The 21,723-nt window shown below is 41.1% G+C and overlaps 2 protein-coding genes across 5 annotated transcripts in view; both read right to left on the minus strand.

The window, feature by feature from the left end:
- Positions 1-20,132, minus strand: part of cadm2a (cell adhesion molecule 2a) — a 239,753-nt gene extending 219,621 nt beyond the window's left edge. For all 3 annotated transcript variants that reach the window (XM_085420654.1, XM_085420656.1, XM_085420653.1), the window contains exon 1: positions 19,678-20,132. In XM_085420654.1, coding sequence (XP_085276780.1) covers positions 19,678-19,738 — 61 coding nt within the window. In that variant the 5' untranslated portion in view covers positions 19,739-20,132. The remainder of the gene's footprint in view (positions 1-19,677) is intronic.
- Positions 87-4,322, minus strand: LOC146660672 (uncharacterized). 2 transcript variants are annotated; one of them, XM_085420652.1, is made up of 5 exons: positions 4,061-4,322; positions 3,635-3,726; positions 3,062-3,256; positions 2,897-2,973; positions 87-2,640 (listed from the first exon to the last, which is right to left on the minus strand). In XM_085420652.1, the coding sequence occupies exons 1-5, from the start codon at positions 4,209-4,211 to the stop codon at positions 2,001-2,003; spliced, it is 1,155 nt and encodes a 384-aa protein (XP_085276778.1). In that variant the 5' UTR covers positions 4,212-4,322; the 3' UTR covers positions 87-2,000. The 2 variants fall into 2 exon arrangements, with proteins under 2 accessions (XP_085276778.1, XP_085276777.1); XM_085420651.1 differs by lacking the exon at positions 3,635-3,726 and having other exon boundaries at positions 90-2,640; positions 4,061-4,222.
- Positions 20,133-21,723: the final 1,591 nt, after the last annotated feature.

The following is a 21,723-nucleotide window of genomic DNA, read 5'->3' on the forward strand; positions in this document are numbered from 1 at the left end:
ACTCCCTCAGGTGTCGGTGTGTTGGTGGTTCTTTGTGTCTGGGGGTGGGCGTCCGGGTGCACACCGGCTCACTCCTTGGCGGCCGCTTGTCGGGGCCTGGGGCCTGGGGCTCGCTCGGGCCCCTTTGGAGGTGGGGTGCCCCCGGCCTCTCGGCCTAGGGCTCGGTCACTCAGGCGCAGCTGGGGGCCGGCGGAGCTCACGGGCGCGTCACTGCAACTCCCCCTGACTTCTGCTCCGCGGCTGCTGGGCGAGCCCTCATCTGGGACTCTCCTCAGCTCTTACTGGGACAGTGGCGCGGCTGCCCCTCTGTTGGTCTTCCATGGTCTCTTGTGTTCTGGGGGCCTCTGGATGTCTGGAGTTTTGATCTCCTCCATACCCGCTTCACACCCTGGAGGACGGGGCTGTGGCCCCCCCCACACTCCCTAGCAGATCATTACATGGAGAAACCTTTGGAATGCAAGCATGCTGATCCACACAGGTATGCACACATGGGTATTCACAGACGCGGACTAAAGCTTTCTTGGCTGCTGCCTCAAAGCACACTGTGCGCTGTCTATCTTGCGTGCTGCACAATATCGTTTATTACTTAGTAAATACTGATATCTATGACTAGCTAGTTTATTGTGATGGTGCTTTGTTTTCTCTATTATTATGTTGCTCTTTGTTGTTTGCTGTCTCCTCTGTTTGTTTTTGTTTGTTTGTTTGTTTGTTTTTTTTCTCCATACAGGTGACCCAGGAGTTGTTTTTTTTTTCTCTCTCTTCCCCCCCCTTCTCACCGTCTCTTCTCCCCTTTGGTTTTCTTTCTTTCTCTCCCCCTCTCTCTCTCATTCATTCCCCCTGTCCTATTTATTAAAAAAAAAAAAAAAAAAAAAAATGACAAAGGATGAACTGAAGCTCTGCCATCACGTAATGTCGCATACTGCTGTTTCTGATGTCATTTAAAGGGGAAAAAAAAAAAAAAAAAAAATAATAATAATAATAATATCAACCAACTGTTTGCAGTGGCATGTATGCTGTCAAATTACCAGAACACAGCATTAGTTAAAAAATGGGTTAAGTGAGACAAGATGGATTTTTCCCAAGACACCAGTGCCAGTAACTTATGGAAAATGACCTGCAGCTGAGGCCACTACAGTTGCATTTCTTCCTTCTCAGCTGACAATACTTGATTACAGAACTGGTACTTGAGTGCTGATAGTTGAGTTTCAGTTATTGATAATTCAAATTCATTGCAAATGTTTAATGTTAATAATACTGTTTAATTATATTACTATATTACTATTCAGATTCAACAAAACTGTTTATCAAAATTATAAAGTAAATCACTAAATCGTTTTAAAATCATAAGTGACATTGAACTTTTGGAACATCAAAAATACCATTTATCATTTTCTACAGTTCAGTTGTGTTATTGTCTAAATGTATATCAGTATGCTAGGCATGGAGTTTTAAATACTTACCATGTAAATAAGTTCTGCACAAATTCAACGTTTTAATGTGTGTTTTTAAAAATTAAATTGATGCCATTGCTTAAATAACAGTTTATTGATGTCACATAAAGGTAACATGTAACAACAAAAGAATTCATGAAATATATTGAAAATAAAACATCAGTTATTTTGTTCCAGCCAGCCTGAAGGATCTGTTTTTCTTTTTGCTATGTTTTTACTGTTCATTTTTTCAAACACAGGTATCTTGGCATATATATGTAAAAAAAGAAATAGTCTGCCTTTTCTCTGATTGCATTGTGCACATCTGTATCCATGTATATTCTTTGCACTAGGTAGTCCTCTTGTGCCCACACAACAAAGTCACACCACTGCATCCCACTGATGAGCAGTTGTCCTTGCACTTGCCAGTAATATGCGTGGCTCTTTTTTAGTTTAGGGGTACCACATTCCATCTGCACATATTTGCAGTCAATAAAGTTTTGTACATTGGGACATTTGAATTCGACGAAGCCAAACTGGGGGTATTCATTGGGGTCAAAAACAACACCATCAGGAGATGCAGCAAGCAATGGGGTGAATGACCAGACCACAGGGTGAGTAGTTAACATTCATTAGCCTACTATACTCTGCTGCTATTGCAGGCTCCATCTCAGTTCCTCTCCTCATGTCTGCTGTCTGCCTTGTTCCCTTCAATATACGCTCTGCTAGTGACTCGGCCGAGCTCTGGCCTCTGACGTGACACACCTCCCGAAACCTAGAGGCAGTCACTCTGGGCCTGCGGAGCTGATGCCACTCAGACGAAGAGCTTTGCTCACGTGTAGCTTCCTCTATTTTGTGAGCCATTTCCAGAGTTACAGACAAGCTTTTCAGATGCAGAAGCTCTTCTTCTGAGCACACAAACACACAATCTGATGGCAAGATGTCATACCCCTCCAGAGGCAAGTGCGGTGTTGGTGGTGCATCGCGGTGTAGTGTGATGTACCGGGTTGTCAAAACCGGCTGCTGATATGACAGAACACTGCCCTCCTGCACCAGCCCAAAGGCACTTTCCACAAGGGGCTTGTCAGGTCTCATGTTCATTGTGGTCACAAGTGGCCTGTCCTCAATATTAAATTTTGCATATGCCTCCGTTATTCTGAACAAGCAGGGATCTGGTAACGGACCCACCATGCCTCTGTAGAAGCCACTCCTAAAGAAAACATCAATGACAATAATGTAAGGAAGAAGGTTGTTATACTGAACAACAACTAAACTAAAAACTAAAAGGTGTAAAACAGTGGTGCATAAGTTAGAGACTGGGATGTATATGTACATGACTGAGTTAGCCGTCTTCAGAAAGTGTAATGTTGTATGTAAATTAATACCTATTCTGACACATGTATGTATGAAAAAAATAGCAACATACATTTGTAACACGTGAAACCAAATTTTACAAATGTAATTACCGTACTCCAGTCTGGGCCATTCTATTTGGTACCGGCTTAGTGAAGATCATGGAGTTGATGGGTCCTGGCTTCACACCCTAACAGAAGACACATTTACTATGGATGGTGTTGCTGTTCATATGTAAACATGGACTAATTCAAAAACTTTAACCTCATTTAAATTACCACTGTCCGTGGCTTGTGCCATTGCTGTTCAGATTCCGTGCAGCTATGCACAGGGGGGACAACCGGCACTCTGAGTTGTGAGTAGTGTGCTGTTTGGAAGAGCAGTGCCACTGTGTGATTGCACATAACAGCGCCTGCCACACAGGAGCACTGGCTATGTGTCAGTATCACCGGCGATGAATCCAGAAGCTTAATCTAAGAAGAAAGAACGAAAATTAAAAATGTAACATCTTCATGGAAGAGCCGAACAGGAACATAGTTCAGTGTTATGGTTACGCACCCTCCTGAATGCTTAGTGTTTCCTTCTCTCCCTATTAAAACAACTTAACCATGCTTGATAACTGTAATAACTTAGATTGTGTATATTTGCAGTATTAACTTGTTGTCAAATGTTTCTGATCACCCAAACACACGTTGATTTAACTATCTGACTAGTCAAATTAGGAGTGATAAAGCAGGGAGACAAGGAAAACATTCAAGTTGATGGGCCTTTAGGAATGAACTTAACTAATGCTTAAATGAACTGAACCCCACTGAACGGGGATTAACAACTTTACACAGCTTCCTGCCTACACTTAGTCTGTGTGGTGCCTCACTCTTCCTCATTGACCTGTAGCACAGGGCTCTCACACCGACCTCCCCTGACAACCTGTCTTTATTGGACACTGAATAAAGATACAAGTACCATTAGCATTATTTCTGTATTACTCATTTCAGCATGTCTTAAACATATATATTTTACACTTAGCAAGAGTAGCATTAGGTAGTTAACTACCTCCATAGTTAGCCAACTACCTAACGCCATTATAACAGTGTCTAACTACAAAAGTGACATTAGTTAAGAAAACCTCAACTATAGTTTAGGACGACATAAAACACCGGTTAAGAAAACATGTAATGTAGAGAACTGACATCAAATGAAGGACATAGCGGAGTAACGTAGTGTTTGCATTTGACGTTAGCTAGCGTTTCTTTGTCGGTTAATTTACGTTTTCTTACCTTCGTAGTTGTGTATATATGATGCAGCATATAACTTAAATCCTTTATCTAATTTGCTGGCGGGGGTAGTCATCACTCTGCAAATCCGATGAACATCGGTGATGTTCAATTTTGGGAGCTCTTGTAGGCAGCGAGTGTAGAACGTCGCCATGGTTTAACCGCACCGGAAGCACTGGGGCAGGACTACATAGAACGCGGAAGTGTTAGTGCAAGTAGTCCATTCCAGTCCCTGGCTCATTGGACACTAATTTAAAATGAAGAAATATGTTAGCATGCTCAAAAGCCAATGAATGGGAACTAAACATATAATGCATTTTTTTTGTCACTACAAGGTAGCAGCACATTTGAGTCAATAGTTGCTCAGATGTCATGTTTAATATTATTTTGTTCCTCTACAATTAGCAGCATTCAAATCAAACCATAACCATATCAAAACAAGCAATGACGTGCCCAACTTGCATCATTTTATTGACTAGATAAACAGCTTTCTGTCTTTAAGAAGAATGTGTCATTTCATTTAATGTGGTATAAGATAATCTGAAATGCATTCATGAATTTTCCACACTGTTGGGTGCCTTTTGGTGCTCCAACTATACATTTTGAATTAGATTTCTCAACACCTTCATCTTCTTATCATATTTTAAGTCAAATTCATTAATGCCAATGATATATTTAAAATCTAGGTAGAAGCCAAAATCCAAAAGTTATTTTAGAAAGCTTTAAATACAATTGGTGTTTATAGGCTATATGCATATTGTGCAGTGCAAGACACAAAAATGCCTAGCTGTAAATTATCTAAGCCTTTTGAAATTATCTGAATGCACATAACCTTTAAGCAGCTGAACTGGCCTTGTGCAGATTTAAAGCTCAAGTCTTGCTTTATCCAGGGATAGTCAGATAGAGAACACAAGGGTAAAGGACAAAAAATGAAACCTGGAGAACATAGCTTTGTAGTGTAACAGTTACATCAGTACAGCCTGGGTACATTCTGACAGAAACAGAGCACTGCATGTATACCTCAGAACAAAGAAAATTATATGTCATGGTCTATAAAGAAAACCCTCTATCTATTTTCAGAGACAGTATCCTTGTGGCTTATATCATTATGTGGTCAATGTAGAACACTCATGATGTCACCCCCTTCTTTTCAGCCAGTGTTTTTGTTTCTTTGCTGTAGGCTGGCTGCAAAAGATAAAGCTACTTTAAGGACACAGAGTTCCACTTACGTATTTGACCAGGACAGTGAACCAAAATAGAACAGAAATAACATAATGATATAGCAGACCTTTACAGCTGTGAAGTACCATTTTATCCCGCTAATGCCTATCTGATTGTTAAAGACTTGCTGTGAACTTGTGCAGAAAGTAAAAAAGGTTAGTCACTCAATCAATTTCTGTTAGAGATCTCCTGCAGCTGTTTAAGATACCGCCGTTAGTCTGGAAAACAGTGCTCAAGGCAATCAGAGGCCACTCTGAGGAAACTAAAATATGAATAATATTTTGCTCTGTTTACTGTATAAATCAACAAGTGTTATTTAATACGTTTTTAGTACACATAAACTGTACTAACAGGGGACAAATATATACATCGAGGTCACTTTTTACCAGCTGATTATTATGTTTGGATTAGTTTGTGTCATGATCCTGGGTCATTTGATCCAGCGTTTTGAGTTTTAATATATTTTGATGTTTATGGTTTATGTTTAAGTTCATTAGCTAAGTTCATTTCTATTTTGCCTATGTTGCCCTGTTATAGTTTATTAGATTCCCCTTGTGTCTTCACCCCTGTATTTTGCCCTTGATGTGTTTCATGTCTGCATGTCTTATGTTGTCAAGCTCGTGTTGTCAATGTCTGCGTCTCATTATGTTTCCTGTTTTATTTTGAAGGGGTCCGTCCCATGTTCATTGTGTTTAGTTTCATTTCCCTTGTGGCGTCATTATGTTCATTCTAATCAGCTGTTTCAGCATTTGTTTCCACTTCCCCTGATCATCTCCTGTGTGCATTTAGTCTGTGTTTTCACTCAATCCTTGCCAGGTCGTCTGTTGAGTTTTCGTCATGTTTCCAGGGTTTTTCATGGTCAGGTTTTTTAATCATGTCTTTGTCTCTTATGTTTAGCATTTAGTTTTTCCAAGTTTATTTCTAATTAGTTTTGCCTCAGTGTGCATCCAGCTTTTGTTTAGTATCTTTTCCCAGCCACAAATAAACGGCTTGCCTTTTGTTAAATTATAGTTTTGTTTCAAGTGTCTGCATCTGGATCCTCTTCCTCCCTCCACATGGTGTGCCAGTGCAAACCTTGACAGTTTGTGCACAAACTATTGTGAATATTCTGTACACATACTTAGGACATAGTTACAGTTGGAAAGATATTCACAAATTCAAACATCACAGATAAATAAGTGAAAGATCATAAAAACATTATTGAGTTCAGTGTTTTAATGAAGGAATGGATCATTCTCTCAACAAAACACTGGTACCAAAACACCGGCGTCTGTATCGTCATTTCCAACAGCTGCCCAGATTTTCACTAGGCTGCTCTGCTCGTACTGTTACACATAATTTGAGACTAACAGCAAACTTGACACACAGGTACATCTTAGGTCCATGAAGGTTCTTATCTAAATCAGATATTGTCTCATCGTGTTGCCTAGCAACCACCTACCAGTGTTAAAATGACCCATTTGTAGCATCATGCTCTGATATCACCATCAAAAAGCATTTGCATCATTTCAATAGCGATAAAATTTAATGTATATCCACAAAACATTCAGTATGCTTGACATATTATGGCGTCATTGCGTTGCCTAGCAACCACCTAAGACTAAACACACAGTCTATAATCACAGATGAAACAATACTATAACATGGGCACACATTAGTTCTGAGAAACCTGAAACATCCCTAAATAGTAAACTTGGCCTGACTCTGGTGAGTATGGGTGCTACAAAAAAACGAAAGACAAAACAAAACTGGTCTGCAGCCACAAGATGACTACCACAAGACAAGTGGACAGGCGACTACCTACAAAGCGCAACATCAAGATGCGACAAAAATAATCTAAAAGCTTCAAACTTGTTGTTAGGAACACCTTTTTGTTATTTTTACCTCTTTTTGTCCTCCCAGGTTTAATAGCTGTGAATCTATCAAAAAGGCCCAATTAAAGTAGAATCACTAATCAGATGGGTATGTCTCTTACTCAACTGTCCAGATGTCACTTGCTGAATAAATGGCTGCTGTACATTGCTCTTTTGCTTTTGTCAACCAGTCTCCAGACAGCAGTCTATGGAGATTATAAATGAGAAAGAAAGTCTTAAAATAATAATCATTAATAATTAATAGTTAACTATTAACACACCTAATTATACACTATGTGCCACAGTATATAAATATCCAGTGGAAGTCACTTCTGTGATAGCCATGATTGAGTGCTCTTTTTTAAGAATAAAATTTAATTGTCACCTCTGTCTCTGGTAAATCAAATTCACAAAATGTGCTCAGAATCCAGTTCACTGCTGTCCAAATTACCTACGGATAACAGCAAAACAAAATCAACTGTAGTTACTCACCACCTTGTGGGTGCTGTAGTAAAACTTTAACGTCTGACAAGGACATCAACATAAATTTTCCCAAACTTCACAGCTTCTTTAATTCGGTCACAGGATCTGCATTGCCATTGGTATGCAGTTTCCACTACACTGCAAAACTCAGCGGTGCTTGTTAAAACACTTTTCATATCTACGCAAGTGCAATGAATGGTGTCTGACAAGGGCGCTTGTCAGCCAATTGGAGTATTCTTATAAAGGAAGCACCCTGGCAAGATGAAAGCCAAGGGTGACACTGGAGAGAGTGGTGTCGGGGGTGAGAGAGAAACGAAATATCCAGGAGAGAGATGGTAGAAGAGCGAAAGGAGATGCAAAAAGAGAGACAAAGTAGTGAAGTGAAAACATGTGACACAACTTTCTTTCTCGACTGAAACACATTTGCATTGCTGCATTACTAACTGGAGGGCAGCCCAGCAGCTTTCACATCCGGGGGTCTGCATGTTTCATAAAACTATAAGAATGACTGACATCAAAATCTATATGCTATGTGTGTCCTTTGTATGAATTGCTGAAACTTAAATAGAAAACCCAACCTTTTTTTCTGCATTCACATAGCAGAAGTGATACAGACCCTGTGAGGCTCCATCTCTTCATTGTGATATATAATAAATGCGTCAAACTCTTTGTGAATACCACTTGCGTTTGTGAGATGTTGTGCCTGAGTTTAGGTGTTTGAGGACAAGTCTGAAGATGTGTCAAGTCTCATTTCCTGAATATTTCATGCGTGGCTGCTGTTCTTTTTTTGGGGGCTCTCTTATTTTTTTCCCCCCACTGCACTGGGGAATTCCTCTATTCTCCCCTCATCCATCCTGTTACCACCACATCCTCTGAATTCTCACATTCCCTCACCTTCCACCCATTTTGTGTCGCAGGCACTCACAGTGTTTTGCTGTAACCCCCATTCCTGTCTCATGTCATCTTATCATAGTGAGACCTAAAGACAGTGTTGACACAGCAGTGGCCAATAGCATGTCATACAGAACACCAGCCAAGCCACAGGCACAACAAATACTTGCATAGCATCTGAAAACAACCCATCACCTTCCCCTGGTGAATTCTCTGCTGTCTTTGCTTGCGCCTTCCTCCTCGGTTCTGCTTTCTTGTTATCTCTTTTATCGAGGTGGCCTCCTTTGAATGATAAGTACCCACTGGATATCAGGAGAGCTGCTACTTCAGGAGTTATGCTGCTAATTTTGAGAATCGAGCTGGAAAGGGATGAAAGCAATGCAAGTGGTCCAAGCAATCATTCTGTTTGGTGTAGTGTCATACTTTAAAAGGCCCAATTTAATACAAATTAACAAGTAAATGTCTACTTGCTTCGAGTTAATTCAGCCCTAGTCTCTGATACGTCTTGCTTAATTTTTTTTTCTATGATTTTTTTTTTTTTCAAACAGCGCCTTGCTGTGCTGTGCTGTGCCACGCACAGAAATAATGTACCATAATGTCAGTGATTTCAGCATTTCACTTAATTTAAACTGGAAAAGTGGCGTTGATTTTAAATGTCATATTTGCTATCTGTGGGAGGGACATGCCTATACATGCTGCAATGTCTCCTTGTAAACATCATGAATGTGCAAGTAGTGTGCGAATTAGCAGCGCTAGAGTACAAGTGCAAGACTGCAATTAATCAATTGCATGACTATCTTTGACTTATCAGTTTCATTTTACTTACAAGCAGAGCTACATTACGTGGGACATAAGATTACATCAAAGAAAGCACAGGCGCTGACGTCAGGAAAACGTATCAAAACTGCAGCTTTTGATTAAAGGCTCGAAAATAACGCAATCCCATACGGGCACGAGCATGTAAATCTCAATAAAAACACAAGCAATAAAAAAAATCTATGTAAACTGTACTATTCCTACAGTGTACATTTCTGAGAATCGCCTTAGCTAAGTAAGTTGCTACTGTATTCAAATGTTACTCTAAGGGACTTCAGTTTTACAAACATAATGCCTATGAGGTCAAAATGGTGGTACTAGGATTAAAGGCTTCCTCCCAAGCAAGCTAAACTATGATCACCTGTGTCGAGGAACTAATACAGTCTAAAGATATGGCTTCTTGTCGTTTAGAGGCTCAGAATTAGTGGTCAGTGCATTAAGGCAAAGGCTTAGGATCACCACTTAGTCCTGAACAGTAGGCTACCCCTTACCTCCTCAGTATAACTGTGGTTAACACTGCTTCATTAATACTACTGCGCCTAGAGAGTTCCCTCTCTCTTTCTCTTTCTCTCTCTTTTGTGTGTGCGTCTGTGCAAAGGCGGACACAGTCAGGTGACCAGGATTGGCGTGTGTGTCTGTGTGTGTGAGTCATCTGTTAAGGTTTGAATATTTGCCCCGCTTATGTCTCCATTCACCATTTTTGTCCCCTCTCTCCCACTATCCATCTCAGCTACAGAGTAGCATGATAATGTTGTTCTGAGGGTGCTTCTCAGAGGATTAGCAGAGATTAGCATTAGCTGGTCCATTTGAACTGGATACACATACAGCAGCATTTGCATGCGGGGAAAACGAGTCTAGGATTTTAGCCATAGTACGAATTTAGAGTGGAAGCTAAGGAAGCAGTAAGAAAAGAAGAAACTATACTTTCAAAAAAGGAATATTGCTAAACACGTTCAGTGTCTTGTAAAGCAAACAGTTATCATGAATAAATGGGTTTAATAGCAAAGCTGAGAGTTTGCATCAGAAACTGCTGGCTACCTGTGATTCATAGTTTTAATTGTTTGCCTGTGCATTTTGCATCCGGTGTAGTTCAGTCTCTGCAAATATAGAATTTATTTGGATGTGAAATGGTCAGAAAATGCGAGTGCAACGTATTAATCAAATGCTTGGATTGACAAATTTTCTGCTGAAGAGTGCCTCTATCATTGAAATGTCATAAAAACTAAAAATAAAAGACAACTGCCAGAATCCCAACGCACAAATGAAACCCAAATCCATCAAAACCAAATTCACTCCCCAGGTGGGGCTCCATTTAACATTCGAAACTGTCAGCAAGGCTCTGTGCAGCAACATAAAATTATTCAAACATAAAAATGCAGCACCAGGCTGCTAACTGATTAGATTACACTGTTTGAAAATTGTTTCAAGCACAGCATGTGTACATGTTTATATGTATATTAACATCACTCGCAAATGAGACCCACTAGATTCTAACTACGTGAGAATATTTACCAGCTTCAGTCAGTGGGAGCTTTTGACTGTATAAGAGATGGACGGGGTAATTGAGAGTTCTGTGAGCCAAACAATAATGAGGAAGATAAAGAAGGAATTGAGTTGACTGTGTTTGCCATTTCTCATGATAAGAGATGAGCAGAGCCGGGAAAGGGCTGCAAAAAAAGGGGACCGCTCTGCTTTCCAAAAGAATGCATCTGCTGTATGTCGAACTTGTCTGCTCGTTGTTTTTGCAAAGCACAATGCTTGCTCAACCCAACCGGAGCAAAGTGAGAGAAAAGCAAATAGCTTTAAGATAGGCGGTGAAATTACCCGTAATTGGAGACCATTTAAAAACATAATAACTTCTTTGTTTCCTCAGCAGGAGGTTCAGGGCTGGGGAAGCTTTTTGATTAGAACTGGAGATGAGTTAGCTATAAAACTACTGAGCCAAGCCTTACCCAGATTCATGCAGTGTGTGCGTGTGTGTGTCTGTGCATGTGCTTGAGTTCAGTCTGTCTGCCAAAATGCAAAAATTAATAACTGGATGAAGCAGGATTATTAGGGTCCAGCGATGGTTCGAAAGGGACCAATTGGAAATAAAAATAAATAAATCACCACACTAATTTCCACATGAGGCAGCAGTAACAAGCAAACAGGCTTGTAAAATCTCAGCGCTTCGATGCTAAACGCGAAGTTACGAAAAAATTTAAATGGAGCATGAAAATATGTATTAAAATCCAGCTGGAAACATGCCACAGCATCTTTAACAAAGATGTGTATGTGGTAGCAAATTGTCACCGTTCCACCGAGGAGGATAGTGGAAGTAAGCTTAGGGGTGTGTGCCACTTAGGATGGGGGGAATAATGTTGTGTAGCATATAATGGATTTGCATTGTGGCAAACAGAGACAGATGGCAGAGAGGGGTGCGTGTTTCTGTGTGCTACGTGTTTGCTAGCTTGGACACACACACGCACACATAAACACACACACTCGCAACACTGCGTAGCACAATGTGTGCAGAGAAGAAATCCCTAAGGCACATTATGTATGCTGCCGCTCGCTCACCCAAGCCAAGGGTCTCAGTTCATTTGGTTTTTAACTGTTATAAATTGTCTCACTTGACTCCATCTTCCCTCCCCTGTACAACAGGCCTGGAGCAATTTCTACACACAGAGCGGCCAGAGTCTAAACTTAGAAGCCACATAAGATTTTGAAATACTCACAAGCTGGATCCATACTGCTATAAAAACGTATATGACACAGACCCCAGCTGATCTACAGATGTCATACAGTGCAGCCTGTGTATACACAGAGAGCCTATACGTGCATATATTCGAATGTCAACATTTACACATATCAAGAAGTGTACCAAGTGCAACGAAGAAAAGTCTTCTTCCAAATGCCCACTTTGCATCTTTTTACAATTGATGTGTGTGTGTGTGTTTTGTGTAATTGTGTGTCTGTAAACAGGTGTATGGGCTTATGGTGTAAAATCTTTTTAACCGGATGAAATTTCACACTTGTAGCTCTCAAAAGTAATCACTGAATTACAGCCTTTAAATATAATCTCCAGTTTCACACACATGCACACACACACACAGAAACCCATGCACACAAGTACACACAGTCCTCCACTTGTTCTCGGATCTAAAGTCCTGAAATAACAATTTGGTAAAAACTGAGTTAAGGTGATTTACGGTGAAAATACCGATTTGATCTGAGTCTGAGCCAACATCAGGAGATTCTAAGTGAATAACTTTGCTACATTAGATGTGTTTATGAATGGTGATCATGCAAAAGGGTGCTTAATAGCTCCCACAGACTAAATTAAGATGTGAGGAGACCCTCCAGCTGATGATTAGACAAGGGACTAGAAAGTGACTTCTGGCGATAAGACGAATACAAAAAACATACACACTCAAGTGCGCGCACACACAAATAGAGGCGCACATAGCGTCAATTAACATGAACATGTGTCTTTGGGGAATTATATTTCAATTAGCTTTAGCTTTCCTTTGAGACCATAATGGTAAAACAAGTGCATAGTTGTGCAATTGTGGATGTCGTAAATCCTGCTTTTCAATTAGTATCATGTAATACTTCCATATTGTTAATGTATATGCACAAGTTAAGCAGTTAAGGGCCAAATTGGTGTTTTGCAGAATATAAAAGAACCATTAAATTAAAATGAAGTATATGCACGGAAAGTTTTATGCAGCTGCCACTAACGCAGCTGCATTTTAACGCTGATTTAAAAGTAAATTATAGCAATGAGAAATGATAAAGTGCTGCCATCCATTAAAAAAAAATGTAGAATCATCATTAGGAGGAAATGCAAAAAAGGATGCGAGCCATTTAAGGGGTTGCTTTATGAAACAGAAGCAGAGATTGTGAGTGCACCTGTGGGATTCTCCACGGATACGGGTTCATTTCCTGTTTCGACCAGACTATACAAGAAGACAAAAAAGAATTTAGAAAAACGCCTCAAATCTTTAGCCCTGAAGTTGCATCTCTCTCTCTCTCTCTACCCTATTGTGTTTTGGTCTGCTTCCAAAATGTTTCACCGTTTTTTCCTGTAAACTCTTCCTGACAACTCAGATTTGATGAAAACAAATATGTGTGCACGCGGACAGGGAAAGATGAATCTTTGCCACCAAAAGAGCAGCAATAAAGTGGGAAAAAAAGCCAAGATTTTGAAGCTGCATCCCACGTTGGGTCAATATTATCAGAGCAAATGCAGACCATGAAAACAAGAGATTTGGCAGGTTTTGTTTTTGGTTTTTTTCCTCCACACTGCCGGGTTTTTGTTTTCACATTTGTACATGTTTATTTACTGTATACAGAAAATATAGCTCTGTGAGTATCTTTCTGTACATAATATGGGCTAACTTTGCTGGCCAAATTATTTTGTCTGTTAGGAACAGAGTCCACAAACAAATAACACCGTCGGGGCACGGCAAGGAAATCACTCTTACACTCTTACACTGACTCTGGCCCTCTGTGAATTGTGGGAAAAGAAGCTGTCAGATGAAAGAGCACATGGAATAAAATATAAAGAACTTATCAAGGCTCAGAGTTCTCAGACAGGAAACCCTATGATAACCTGAAGAGCACAGTAGGTTAAACTGAAAGCACATCAAATCAGCCCATTCGATTCTGTAAGGTCTTTGTATGTGTGTGAGATTAAGAAAGAAAATAAAGAAGCAGAAAACAATGCAGCTATCTTTAGTTTTCTTTCATTTCTCCTTTACTTTTCACTCTGAATGTTCTTGTACTGTTTTGAGCAAAAGTGAAAAGACACTGTCCCTGCAACACTCTCTGTAGGGAGAGCTTTAATCCAAAAGGTGATTGTGTTTGTGTCTCTTTATTCCATAGTGTTTGAGATTAGTAACACATGGTTTGTCAAAGACTGGAGCTTCAGATTAGCTACTCGCTAATCCTTTGGAATTCACTGCTAATACAGACATCACATATGCAAGCATGCGTACACACAGACACACTAACACCCAATAACGCTGTCTGTCTCCTTCCCGATGGGTGCGCGTGTGATTAATTTTCAGGGTGAGATGATATCTGCTCTCTGTAGTCAGACTCAAACTAAAAGCAGCTAAACACAGAGGTCTGCCTAAAAGATGGAATGAAACAGCTATCCTTAAGTACCTTCATGAGAATGACGCATCATACTGAATCAGTGCTGTGGTCAGAGCAGGCTGATGAACGTCATACATTGACACAAGCACTTTAGTTCATCTTCTTACTTGTACACATAAAAAGCAGCATTTTAACTTTGAAGAAAAGCCCCATCAGCTGATATGTTAGCTGAGCTCGCACACTTATTTCTCCTACCGGGAGGTCTATTTAGGGTGCAAACTTGCTGTCTGCTGATGCCGCTGCTGCAGCCAAATCCACCTGTGGGCTTGTATTTTCACCATTCTCCACGGAAAGCTGCATTTGATCTCTCCCTTCTCACGCTTTGGGCTGCCTTTAAATTACACTTTGCTTAAGAGATACGAAACACAGCCCTGACACCAAAATACAAATCTACATTTATTCTACACGGATTCACTACAAAGATGTTTATTTGTGAGGGAAAAGGTTTGTTTGGCACTTTCTGTGTTTCAGTTCTCTAACAGCATCATGAGCATATGAATCTACTCGAAAACGTCTGTCAACAGGGTTAATCTAATATACTATTTATTAAAATTAAAATACCACTTATACTACTTCTAAATATGACGTGCTCTTGAACTTCTGCCTGGCAGCATAACTGCAAAGGTTTTTTTTTTTTTAAACATTTACACTTGAAATGTGCAGTGATTAAAAATACCACAGTATCAGACAGAAAATCATTCAAGACTATTTCTATATTTCAGGTGATAGTCAGCAGGATTTGTAAAACCCTGCATTATAGAATTCAACAAGCTGCGTGTCTGCTTTAAAGCTATTTGATTTGTGCGTTTACCTGCAAAATGGGTCGACCTGGAAGCATTGAACGTACATAAAAAACATCAGCACATATGTCACTGTGTTTAGACATGCAATGAAAGGTAAATGGCATTTATACACCGCTTTTCTAGCTGCATTAAAAGCACATCATACATAAGCCACATTTAATACTTTCTCATTCATATCAATACATTTAATACATACAGCGCTTTCTACTTCACAAACACACAGACACACACTAAGGTTTGAGGTGCGGCATCTTGCCCAAGGACACTTAAAATCACAGACACTCTGTTCTACCTTTGGAACCACAGCCAGCCCATCCTACAGGCAAGATGAGTCATGCCACCACTTCATATCTGGAGATACTTAGCAATGGGCACATACCAATTTGGCAATGTTTTCTGCAGTTTTCATCATGACAGAAAGAATTCCACGACTTAAAAAAAAAATCAGTTCATTTTATTTTTGGAATTTTGAGTTGAATTTCAGCTTGATAAAGTCCTCTATATAACAAACACTTCTGAAGTTGTGTGGTTTAACAATGACACTCCGTCTGCCTGGCATTGGTGTCTCTGCTGCGTCACTCGGTGTGGGTGCATCCTATTTTGCAGGCTCATATAAATGCCTCAGAGATTTCCACAGACTGGTTTAGTAACTGAGCTATTGGCTAGCACTCTACACACTGGAGGACATTTGCATAAAAACATTTTATTTCGCCCATGTGTCTTACTACATGTGTTTTTGCCACCTCTGAATCTCTGCCATCTGCGACAACATGTGTATTAAGCTTAACAATGCTTGGCCTCCTGCCTCTTCTTGCCTCATTTTATCCCTGTGTTTAAATACAGCAAAAGAGTCTCTGTATTTAACTTATCATAGCTTTGTATTCCCAAGCAAAACCTGTCCACATGCACTGGTTTAGTGATATGGAAACAGTTGGAACAGGTGGCAGGATCACAATGTTTTTGCTTTTTTTTTTCTTCTGGAGCAGTTCTGGAGTGACACATCTCTGCTCTGCCATGAAGAGCGGAAGAGCGTGTAAGCTCTGAATCTTACTATGTTCCCCTCCAGCCTCCTCCTCCTTTCTGTTTTAACTTTTTTAACACCTGGACTAACAAAAGACTGGCTTTGATCATGGGAAATCCCTTGGCAGAGCAGCAATGAATCCACAGTGGAGCTCCAAGTGTGTGTGTGTACTATGCAATGCACATAGTGCCAGTGTTGCTAGACTGAGTGTTCTCAGTACCGGAGCTTCATAGCCCGGGTAAAAGGTACCGGAGTACACCACATGCGGTTTGCGTCAAAGCACGACCGTGAAAACACACGCACGCACACAGAAGTGGGAGGGAAAGTGCAAGTGAGCACGAAAGACAGAAATCTTGTTTTTCCCGTGTAATCAGTGGCTCTGTAAACACACACACACACACACACACACACAAGGCTGCTTGTTATCAGAAGCTTTCCCACGCTGCTGTGGTACAAAGCTCCACACCAGGATGGGAGGATGAAGAGAGGGAGGGATGGACGGAAGTACAGAGGGATGGAGGGTCAGTCTTCCGCAGCTTAGACTCACTGCAGGGATAAACACATCCCTCAGCGGGGGTCTGTATTTAGGGTAGCAAGATCAGAGTTCAAAACAGACAGACTGCCAGGCAGGCAAAGCGACAAGGAACAGACAGAGCAGCAAAGATAAACTAGCATCCAAACAGCAAACAACAACCAGCGCACATATCACACACTTTAGTTGAGGAGATTGCACATTCCTCCTCCACACCTCTGCTCCCACATTACTCTTACATCAACTCCTCTATTCTAGAACATCTCCCTGTTTCTCTGTCACTCGCTGCCTCTATCTCCCCTCGCCTGCTGCTCAGCCCTGAGCGCTTACGTAAGAGACCCATTTGCATAACAGGCTGTTTTCTCTGGCTACGGCATGGGCACATGAAACACACAGAATAATATGCTAACAACTCGGGCTGTTGGTAAACAACGACCTCCATCACAACATTTCGCGTTCGCACTATATGTGGCGCAGGTCTCGTCGGTGACAGAAATTTAGAGTCTCGGGATCTCTTGATGCCAGCTGGCTTGAGGCCAGAGGGGCTGAAACAGCTGTCATTTACGGAGCGCGCGGATATGTCTTCGGCTTGATAGACTTCATTCAGGTGGAGGCTGAACTGCCTGCTGTGTGAAACCTATGCAATAATAGGCCTTGCACCTAGAGATGACTGTTCAAATCAAGCAGCCTAGCGTTATCCTCTTCAGGGTTAGGACGAGAGGGAAAGAGCCTCATGTGAGTGTGTGTGTGTGGTGGGGAGCCACACATGCAACGAGCTCTGCTGTTGGCGGAATGCTTATGGCTTTGCTAAGGCCTCTTCAAACATAAGCTATAAACATAGGGCACGCATTTATAGGAATATATGCAAACACACATACCCATAATCGAATGCACACATACTCACAGAGCATGCCAGCCTTAAGAGAATGAGCAGGAAAAAGAAAGGCTCTGGAACATCAGTAAATCCTGCAATGGAAGCTGTCAGATATACCCTGAGATACCTTATTACAAAGCCATTCATTAAGTCAAGAATTGCTCTAATCATGCGGTTATTAAGAAAGGACTGCTCTCTCTCATTTCGCTCTTATGCACACACACGTGCACTTCAAAGAGACAACAACAAATGATCAAGGGAATCAAGCACAAATGCTCTCTTATTTGAGATTTCTCTTTTTCCTCAAGTCAAGATGTCGCTAATTTTGCCTTTCATGTTGATACATTTGCCACGCAGTTCTTTAAATACATCATGATATCATTTGAAACGGGGGGTGAAGCGGACTAAAAGGTTTGTGTGGCAAACGTGGCCCTGCTGAGAGACTAACAGTTGTGTCAAAGTAAATTCATCCCCTCTCCTGCCGGTCCATTCCAGAATCTCAAGAACCTGTGTGTTCCCTCTTTTACTTTGTACATAAATAGGAATACTATAATGTCAATTTGGATGCCTAAAGGGCTGAACACCATCCAGCGCTTAATATAGAGGTTACGGAGAATTTATGTAAAAATGATGCTGAAATGTACAGTAGAATTTGCATCAGGTTTTCAGTGGTTTCAGTATAATGTGTATTCTGAAAATCAGAGTCTAAAATACCACAACAGCACATTTTCTTTTTTTTTTCTTTTATATACATTCCAAACCGACAAACGTTTAATAATCATAATATCAAAGATGGCATTTGCCATCTGATCTATGGACATGTATGTGTGTCTCCATTTAAAAGAAGTTAACATGTCAAAACAAAAACTGAAAAATTACCACTTTGTTGGGATTCTAGTCTTTGCCAATGTTGCATTCCTAGTAAAAGCAGTTGACCTTGACCCCCAATGTCACCTTACTCATGTTTACAGTTGGATTATCTGATGCCTAAACACAGCTGCAAGCTGTTTATAGTCGTCAAAAATAAATAAGAAGGTTGAAATAACAGAATATTTTGAAATCACACACCTTTAAGACTCAACTGAAATCGGAAATTAGTTGTACAGTATATTTTATACTAGCACTGTGAGGCTTAATCTGAGTGAAGGACATTAAGATTATGAGCAATCATTTCGGAATGAAAACTTTTGAGAATTTAACACAAAAACTCTGCCAATCCCATATCAACCCATGTACGTGTGGTCGTCAATCCAGGCTTCCTTAAATCGTTACTTACGCACAAGCCGCCCGAGCTGACCGTACGCAAAAACGCAGATATCTCTACAGAGCAGACTAAACATAAGTCTCGATCATGAATTAAAACAGGGAAATGCACTCAGCAAACAAAAAGCTCCGCATGTCAAAGAGCTTCTAAAGCTGCCTTAACGAGCAGTGCCAAACTGTTCGGTGCGCAAAAAGCTGCCAGTGTCTCCGGCACTCATTTAAGTGCTGCAAGTCAAAAACAACCGCGGGGGACGGTTATTGTGATCATTTTGAGGTGTGTCTTTTTTTTTGGACAACCAATCACGCACAGGACACAACATCAACATCATAAAGACACAGATGCGACAGACTTTAGGCTTTCGCGCTTGGGTTGAGGACCCGTGCCCAGTGCATACATTTATGAAAACAGGATATTCTAGCCAACCTGGCTGTTACAGGGCACGCTTTCTTCTCTAGCTGCCTCGCGTTTTCAGACAAACGCGCATCCATTCAACACACGTATACAGTATACGCGCAGGCACAGAGACACGTATAGCACATGTGAATGAGAAGCTCTATCTGTGTGTGTGTGTGTGTGTGTGTGTGTGTGTGTGTGTGTGTGTGTGTGTGTGTAACGGAGAGGGTTTATCCTGCCCTGCTGTTAGCCTGGAACATGCGCGTATACACATCACGCACATAGACAACTCACGCACGTACGCACCACCCGTCCCAGGCTCACCTTTAAGAAGAATCCCATAAATAGTGTAGAGGGTGAAAATCAAATGACTCTTGAGTTTCATCCTGTCTTCCCCTTGTCTTGCTCCCGTCTTTCCGCGCTTATTTCTCCTCTCCAATTCTGGATCTGTAACCGGACGGCTTTGTCAGCTTATCCAGGTAGACTTGGGAGTGTGCCTTTTGTGCGTCTCTTGGAGACGGGGAACGGGGTTAATGCAAACCGACTTCCCGACCCGCAATCTGTCTTGCTTTGGAATACGTAAAAAGTCTCGGTCATCAAAAACAATATTTTGGGTGTTCTTTCACAAATGCACCGCCAGTAAGGTGTAGAGTTAGTTTCCGGTCCTCTGAACAGGAACCGAAAACCTCAGGAACCAAGAAGAGTTGTCCTCCGGTAACAGGATGAATGCCGTTGCCTTACTACTGTCTGCCCCGCTCTTGGTCTGCTGTGGCGTCCACAGCGAAGGGAACACGAGTGGATTGTTTGAGTCCCGCCCACACGGTTCTGACTGACATGAAAGGTGAACCAATCAGAACGACCCGCGGGGGAGGGAAGCTGGAGGGGAGAGCGTCTGTGCGTTTGCGTGTGCCATGCGCGTGCGCGATGCATACTGCAAGAAATATCGCTTTCAACAAGGTTTTAGACATTCACTGTTAAAATATGATTCAGTCTCAGCAGAAGGAAGGCCAGTGAGATGAGTTAATCCCCCTCCCCCCCGCACAGGAAAATGGACAAAGCTTGTCGAGTCAGTGATACTAATCTTTGCAAATGTCTGAAGGCAGCTGTTTCGTGGTAACCTGGAATGTTCTCGCTCAGTAGCAGAATTCTTTTTTGTGCGTGTGTGTTTTATTATATGAACAATAAAAAGAGTTAGATAACCCATATGCAAGTATGCTGTCACGCACCACTCTATAAACATACGTTTGAAAATTGTGCACCTCTGCAGTTGCGCCTCTTATAAGTAAAACGAATACACTGCATAAGTGATGATGACCAATACAGTTTGAATAATAAAGCTGGGACGAAGGCAGCATAAGGGGCGGAAACACTGGGAAATTCGTAAATTAATTCTTATTTAAATTTCCCTGTAAATCTGAATCAGCCACTGCAGAACTGGTAAAACGATTCAGCTGTTTGAGTGGGATCTGTGATTTCAGCCTCTGAAGTGTGGCGTGAAATGCATTGTTTCCGGGATGCTGCTACTGGGCACTGCCTAATCGACACAGACCGATCATTTTTTACAGTGTACTAGTGGAATGGACTCTGAATTCAAAACACAGAAGGTGCGTGTTGACACGCTCCTGAGCGTGAGCTGCCCTCCTGCATGAACTGGGTAACTCACGTACACGTTTCATCTCTTTCCGCGTGGTTGATGGTGATGATCAAGGTTAGAGAACTGTGAAGTATTAGGGTTGACAAATACCCGAGCTTTGAAGATTGTCTTGCAGGGGACAATCTGGCGGATGGTGAGGTTAAGTGGGATGTGAGGGGACAAGGCAGCATGTAGGTATGAGGGACACAGATAGAAAAAGCAGTTAAGAATGAAGCAGGAAAAGAAAGAGCAGGTCCCACAATACGAGGGCATGGTGAGACTGACATGTCGGGACTGAGGACTCATGGCTGAGGTATGTGATCATGTATGATCGTCACATTTTAATGTAGTTTTGTATGTTGAAAGGGTGGTCTGAGAAACTGAATTTGGATGGTTAGGTCACAATCATACTGTCTGTCTATAAGTAACACAGAAATTAATTAGGATTGTTTATCACTTAACAGACTTTTGTGTACTGGTAGGACCATATGACGTATCTATTGCCCTTTAGGTTCTGTGCTTCAGCAGATACCTCTTGGAGTGGTGTTTACTTTTAAAGAAATAGTATTTTAATTTCTATATGGTCATTGTGTTTATTTGTTTTAAACATACAAGAAGTTTGTAGTGCAGGAAAAAAAGTACCTCATACAATTTTGAGTGTAATTTTGTTATTATTATTTTTTATTCACATGGCCATAGTACATATGTAGCACTCGTTTCATTTTTCCGTAAAATTT

Source organism: Rhamphochromis longiceps, linkage group LG10 (genome assembly GCF_057381845.1).
Source record: "Rhamphochromis longiceps isolate RC_006_pf linkage group LG10, R_longiceps_female_GT1.1, whole genome shotgun sequence".
Taxonomy (NCBI): Eukaryota; Metazoa; Chordata; class Actinopteri; order Cichliformes; family Cichlidae; genus Rhamphochromis; species Rhamphochromis longiceps.